A 7706-nucleotide genomic window follows, 5' to 3' on the forward strand; every position below is an offset into this window, starting at 1 on the left:
CTCTCTAGCTCTCTTTATCTCCTGTCTTCATCTGGCTCATAGCTCTCTAGCTCTCTTTATCTCCTGCCTTCTTCTCTCTAGCTGTCTCTTTATCTCCTGCCTTCTTCTCTCTAGCTCTCTTTATTTCTTCCCCTTCTCTCTTTCTAGCTCTCTTTATCTCCTGCTTCATTCTCTAGCTCCTCTTTATCTTCCTGCCTTCTTCTCTCTAGCTCTCTTTATCTCCTGCCTTCTTCTCTCTAGCTTTATTCTCTTGCCTTCATCTCTCTAGCTCTTTATCTCCTGCCTTCTTCTCTCTAGCTTCTCTTTATCTCTGCCTTCATCTCTCTAGCTCTCTTTATCTCCTGCCTTCATCTCTCTAGCTCTCTCTCCTTCCTCTTTGCTCCTTTCTCCCTCCCTCTCACTACAGTTCCAGAGGGAGGGAGTCTGTTTAAGTCCTCTCAGTAGAGTAGAGTGGGCTGTGGGTGCTTCTGTTACAGAAGTTGTAAAGTAACTTTGACATGGAAACACAAAGAGTGCACTAGGCCTGGGGCAGCGTTTAAAACTAGAGAGGGTAAGAGGGTGTTTGGGAGCTTTACAGTAAAGATGCAGGGGGATATAGAGACAGGATTGTTTGGTAATTGTGTGTGTGTGTGTTGTGTGTGTGTGTGTGTGTGTGTGTGTGTGTGTGTGTGTGTGTGTGTGTGTGTGTGTGTGTGTGTGTGGTGTAATCATTATGTCTGCTGAGCTGAAGTATCTGTCATGTATTTTTAATCTCCTCATTGTTTCTTCTGATTCCCTCCCTGCTTCCTTCCCTCTATCCTCTCAGAAGGAACACTTTGTAGAGCCGAGGCTTAGTTCTTGTCCCAACAGGTGAAGCGGGTGCACTGCATAAATCCCCCCCCCCCCCCCCCCCCATCTGATCTCCTCTGATGGAGAGAGTGGATGCTGTTACTTGTCCTTTACAAGCACTGTAGTCAAACAGATCAACTGTTTCCCTTTATATCACTGACAGGGACGTTCAGTTCTCTCTTTCACAGAACACAGCATCCTTGCAGCTAGGGAAAGTTCTTTCTAAAGTAGACTGAGCAATGCTGGGGCTTACGTGTTGAATGTGTTAGTTAATGATGGAGGAATGGTAATGCTACTGTGATCAGTGATCATGAGGAGCCTCTCCAAACCCTTTTTAGTGTAGCATAGGACGTCTGCTACGGCATGGATGAAAGGGGAGAGTTGTCACAGGTGATGGAGGAAACAGGAAGGAACATAGACACACACACATACATACGCAAACACACACTGTGCCTCAGATCCATCATTGTTATCCTCAATGGCAAGCCAGAGCTAACAACCTTACACACCGAGGACCCTGGCTCATCATGCCTGCTAAACACACACACGCAGAGCACCTGGTTCAGAGAGAGACGCTGAGCTTAATCTTGTCAGTTGGCTAAAGCTACTGTATGGGACTGTATAGAAAGCTAATCGTAGTACCACAGTACCTACAGGTTTTATCTGCGTTAGCTTGCAGGATCAGGTGTATGACTCATGGAATGGAATAGAAGTAGTGTTGTGTGATGAAACTGTAATAAATCTCAGTTTTGTGATATGTCAAGCACCATAACTGCAAGTGTACGTAAGAATCCCAGCTCAATATATTACCGCGGCAACAATATCTGAGCATCACTCGGCATCCTGCTGTACCTGAAATCTCCTAACTGCATTGACATAGCAACACACACGCACGCACGCACGCACGCACGCACGCACGCACGCACGCACGCACGGCCGCACGCACGCACGCACGCACGCACGCACGCACGCACGCACGCACCACACACACACACACACACACACACACACACACACACACACACACACACACACACACACACACACACACACACTCCCCCCTGCCACTGACAGCTTCTAAACAGCTGATTTGTCAAGGGCTCGGTGGGCAAACACGCTAAATGTTTCCCGAGCGCGCCTGTCAAATCTGTCCTGATGGCCACGCATCACCACAACTGCGGGAGAAGAATGATGACATCAAAGGCTGGGACTGTCTGTCTGCTCTGCTCCCTCTGCCAGAGTTTAACTGTCAGGGTGTCTCTCCTCTGTTCACAGAGAATTGTTATTAGGCTTATCTTCTCGTGGTCCTCTTGTGTCACCATGTCCTCATGTCTGTCTCACTAGGACTGTGGTCCTCTTGTGTCTGTACACACATGTGGATAAACATGCCTGTGTGCATCTGTCTTAGTTGTTTTCCACTCTTCTAGCAATATCTTCATGTATCTGTGTCTGTGCCTTCAGTGTTGATGTCCATGCTGCCTGAGTGTGTACATATGCACGTTCTCCATAGTCTCATCTCTGTGTTGATGTGTGGGGAGTGTAATGTGAGATCTACTATAGTAACACGAGACATATGGAACAGACAGGTTAGGGACGGTGGCAGAAAAATAACTACGGAGTGAGAGAGTGAGACACTAATTGTAAATACTCTTCTACATGAAGGAAAAACACACTACAACAACATATTTGGTTGTTGATCATTGCTAGACAACCATTTTCAGAACTTGCCATAGATTTTCAAGTAGATTTAAGTCAAAACTAAGGAACATTCACTGTCGTCTTGGTAAAATGGTTTAAGTTGAGATTTTGTCACTGGCCTACACACAATACCCCATAATTTCAAAGTGCAATTATGTGTTTAGAATGTTTTACAAATTCATTAAAAATGAAAAGCTGAAATGTCTTGAGTCAATAAGTTGCATGGACTCACTCTGTGTGCAATAATAGTGTTTAACATGATTTTTGAATGACTACTTCATCTCTGTACATATAATTATCTGTAAGGTCCCTCAGTTGAGCAGGGAAATTCAAACACAGATTCAACACCAAAAGACCAGGGAGTTTTAGTCTGCTTTTCAACAGACACTGGGAGATGAATACACCTTTCAGCAGGARAATAACCTAAAACACAATGCCAAATCTACACTAGAGTTGCTTACCAAGACGACAGTGAATGTTCCTGAGTGGTCGAGTTACAGTTCTAACTTTCTGACTGAAATGGTTGTCTAGCAATGATCAATAACCAATTTGAAAGTGCTTGAAGAATTTACAAAATGCTCTCTCCCCCCTCCCTAAGTATAGTATTAACGTCTACCTCTCCTCTGTCCTCAGGATGCCAGGTTTGTAGAGGAGCGTAGGAAACAGCTGCAGTCGTATCTGAGGATGGTGTTGAACAAGCTGATCCAGACCCTGCCAGAGTTCTCTGCTAAACCCACCAAGGAGACCCTGCTGCAGCTGCTGCCCTTCTGCCTGTGAGCGACCCCACTGTCTGTCTGTGTGTGTACGTGCTTCAGAGTGTGCATCTGAGTTTGAATTGTCGGATGGGGTAAACACATTTTACAAAGTGCTTCTTAATAATATATTGCCTGACACATCTGAGTCCTCTAGATAATGCTAGTTGTTCAGTAGACACCTTCAAAGTGGCTTGTTGTGCCAGCCCAGTTATAGCATCCAGTCATTTACTGCGTTGTTCACACCAATTGAGGCTGTGACCTCTCAGTGAGCGCGACCAATCACAGATCCTGACAAGAATCAAATTTCCTGTTCTTGCAGCTGARAGTCTTAACACCGAGGTTCTAAAACTGAGATCAAATAAAGAGCAGAGTTGATCTATCCTCTGATATCTACATTCACGATAGGCTGGATGACCCGTCCAAAATGGTGACCTCTCTGAGCGATTCCTAGTGTGGCCGCCATGTTGTTAACGGGCCCCTGGTTAGGATGGAGAGAGGAAGAAAGAGAGAGATGAAAACCTGATTCGTCAAAAGCTGCACTTCCTCACTCCTCTCTTGGGAGGGGACTCAGTCTCACCTCACCCCAAAAGTGTCCCCTTAGTTTCAGCAGTCATCACGTTCTGCCCAAAATGGCACACAGAAAACAGAGTTCTAGCCTCATTTATAAATATTGTGTAGAAACTATTCTAAAATACTACTTACAAACGGATTCTAGAATGTTGTATAAATAGTGTGATTTATCAAACAATCCTACGAGCGCCAAATGCACACCGGTAGGAGATAACCATTGACAAATACCAACTGTTCTTGGCCTCAGTGCTTGTGCGTTACCTTGGCTATTTGCATTTCAAAACACCCCTAATTAACCAAATGGTCAAAATCATCCCTTTAAAGCCTGTGGGTATATACACTGAGTGTACAAAACATTAGGAACACTTCCCTAATATTGAGGTGCACCCCCCTTTTTCTTCAGAACAGCCTCAATTTGTCAGGGCATGGACTCTACAAGGTGTCCAGTGTGTTCCACAGGAATGCTGACCCATGTTGACTCCAATGCTTCCCACAGTTGTGTCAAGTTGGCTGGATGTCCTTTGGGTGGTGGATCATTCTTGATACACACAGGAAACTGTTAAGCGTGAAAAACCCAGCAACGTTGCAGTTCTTAACACAAACCAGCGAGCCTAGCGCCTACTACCATACCCTATTCAAAGGCACTTCAATATTTTGTCATGCCCATTCACCCTCAATGACACACATACACAATCCATGTCTCAGTTGTCTCGAGGCTTAAAATTCCTTCTTTAACCTCACTCCTCCAAGTGACATCAATAAGGGATCATAGCTGTGTTACTAACCTCTAGTTTCCTTTGCTGACCTCTTGACCTTTTGTCTCCCCCCAGGGACATTCCAGTGGCCAGCGAGGGGAGCAGTAAGACGGCCCGGTCCAAATCCTCGTCAAGCTTCCCCATACTTGGGCGCATCCACAACCAGGAGGGCCGCAACCTAGAGCCCCAGAGCGGCGATCTCTAACTTTTACCCACTGACCTGTGACCTCTGACCTCTTCTTTGATTGGATTAAACAGAAGAGTTTGTTGGTGCTCCTCCTGGATGGATTATGAGCCATAGAGAGGGACAGCATGACAGTGAAGGCTATGCAGGCGAGAGGCATGACACTGCTCCTCCTTTAGGCTTTCTACAGGTTTCCAACAGCAGGACATTATATCCTCCCTCTCTGGGATCTACAGAGGCAGACTCTTCCTTCTCTCTGACCCTGCCTGAAGATTTACTTAAAGACCACACGTGGAATAGCTGGGTCTACAACAGACATTGAACCAAGATGGGGGGGACTGTTTCCTAATTTTACTCAGATTTGTAGTGAAACTGTATCATGGTCATGGTGCCTCAGTGTTTTCTAGCTTTTTTGCAGTGAGGGGAGGGGACATATAGAAATGTGTTCTTTATACAATGTTTTTTTCTTGGCGAATGTCAGCATTTTGGTGCCATTTTTGATTTTGACATCATCCCTTTACCTGACATTAGCCAAAGAGATGGGCGTTCATCTTTTATATTTCTGTTACCAAACTGTTACCATACGATAATCTGTACAATGTCATATTCCATCACACAATTTAAGGATTTTATCAATGCAAATAAGTCTGCTGGATTGACTATCCAGCTGTTCCAATGATTGTGAACTGAATGTAACTTAGCAGGAGACTTAACAGTGAATAGATCGTAGATGAACGCTTGAAGAGAAGCTTGATCAAGTGCATGAAACGTGTACACTGCTTTAACTTAAATACATACAGTAAATATTACTCAAGAATAGAGATTACTGGACTTGGAAAGAAAATAAGAGATTACTTGGCAAATATTTGATGGAAGTTGTTCTTGTGACTGCCCCCAGTCAGCTGTCCAATCAGAACTGTTAAAATAAGACGTAAACAGGCGTAGCAGATGATAACCTAGAATGTAAATCAGTTTGTACACATCAATAATATGATCAAATTATAAAATTATTACCACTCTTCTTTTGAGGCACAATAATCAAGTATTAATGATAAACAATAAACATTTTTCATTAACTACGACAAACGGTGCTGGTGTTACATATTGTATTTTAAACATTTAATGGAGAAACAGTTATCATAATGTCTGCAATCATGGACCCTGGTTATAGACACAACAAAACGCTCAATTGATCTATTCTTTCTACTCAGGCGTTAAGCGATGTTATCCCGGCACCTCTTTTACAGTACCAGAGAGGAGGATGTCGTCTTTGCCACTACTAAACCAAGGTTCATTATTGTTCCTGTCACATGGCTAGGACCAGGAGTTTTCCCCAGACCATGTGACCTGACCTGGAGAAACTCCGGACCCTAGTTGTAGGCTGTAACTAGAGCCCAGAGTGTTTCCTGGTCATTTAATTTCTAAGACTGAGAGGGTTTCCCTGTCAGATCACATGGTCAGGAGAAGGAAAAACTCCTGGCCTTCCACAGCACTCCTATCTTTAGAGGGCTTCTCTTGTACCTTCTTTCCTAGCTTTTAGCCCAACAGTCTGCCTTACATCACTGTCAGTGGCACAGAGAGACTAATGAATAAAGGGGTTCATACTGTACATACATACCAACGGTGTTGTGTTATTGTGGTGTTCTACATAATTCTAAAGCAGTAACAGAATGGGACAATGTTTGTTCTTGATGATTAATTAAGGGCATGAACATTAGAAATGTAAACAAAATCGGATGGATGTACATTATGTATACTTAAGCAATAAGGCATGAGGGACTGTGTTATATGGCTAATATACCACAGCTAAAGGCTGTTCTTGGCACGACGCAATAAGGCACCTCGGGGCCTTATTGCTATTATAAACTGGTTACCAACCTAATTAGGCTAATTAGAGCAGTAAATATAAATGCTTTGTCATACCCGTGGTATACGTCTGTCAGCCAATCAGCATTCAGGGCTCGAACCACCCAGTTTATAAATTAGTGTACATACTGTGTTTGGTATATGTATGGTGGATAGATGTGTGTATGGATGAAAATTTTAATATATATACACTACCAGTCAAAAGTTTGGACACACCTACTCATTCAAGGGTTTTTCTTTATTTTTACTATTTTCTACATTATAGAATAATCATGTAGTAACCAAAAAAACATTTTATATTTGAGATTCTTTAAGGTAGCCACCCTTTGCCTTGATGACAGCTTTGCACACTTGGCATCGCATGGCTACTTTGAAGAATCTTCTATCTAAAATATATTTTGATTTGTTTAACACTTTTTTGGTTACTACATGATTCCATATGTTATTTCATAGTTTTGATGTCTTCACTATTATTCTGAAATGTAGAAAATAGTATAAAATAAAGAAAAACCCTTGAATGAGTAGGTGTGTCCAAACTTTTGACTGGTACTGTATTTCTACACACACTCACAGGCCAGTTTATTAGGTACACCCATCTGGTCCGACATGCTGACACGATGATATTACGCAAATMCTGCAGATTGGATGGTGGTACATTCACGCTGCGAACAGCCCGTTCCATCTAATCTCAAAGACGCTCCATTGGGTTGAGGTCTGGGGAATAACAAGGCCACTCAAGTAATCTAATCTCCAAGACGCTCCATTGGGTTGAGGTCTGGGGACTGACCAGGCCACTCAAGTAAACTGAACTCGCTGTCATTTTCCGGGCCATGTTTTTCCACTCCTCAATTGTCCAGTATTGCTGATTTTTTGTTGTTGCGGTCTTTATCTTCCAATCTTTTGTTTACTAAGACAAACTGCCTTTCCAGGGGTGTGTTTGTTTGGTACCGTGGAGAACGAGTGTATGCTTAGTGTCTATTGACCAGAAAATTGTGTACATGCCCAGTTAGGATGTGGAGTGCTCACGGCGATGTTACACATGAGCGGATA

The 7706-nt window shown here is 43.3% G+C and overlaps 1 protein-coding gene across 1 annotated transcript in view; it reads left to right on the forward strand.

Annotated features, from left to right (window-relative positions):
* LOC111978102 (sorting nexin-29) overlaps positions 1-6407 on the forward strand; it is a 186852-nt gene extending 180445 nt beyond the window's left edge. Inside the window, 2 exon segments of the mRNA XM_024007911.2 lie at positions 3160-3299; positions 4682-6407. Of these exon segments, the coding sequence (XP_023863679.2) occupies positions 3160-3299; positions 4682-4811 (270 nt within the window). The 3' untranslated portion in view covers positions 4812-6407.
* The last annotated feature ends 1299 nt before the right edge of the window (positions 6408-7706 follow it).

The sequence above is a fragment of the Salvelinus sp. IW2-2015 genome, linkage group LG18 (genome assembly GCF_002910315.2).
Source record: "Salvelinus sp. IW2-2015 linkage group LG18, ASM291031v2, whole genome shotgun sequence".
NCBI classification, from domain to species: Eukaryota; Metazoa; Chordata; class Actinopteri; order Salmoniformes; family Salmonidae; genus Salvelinus; species Salvelinus sp. IW2-2015.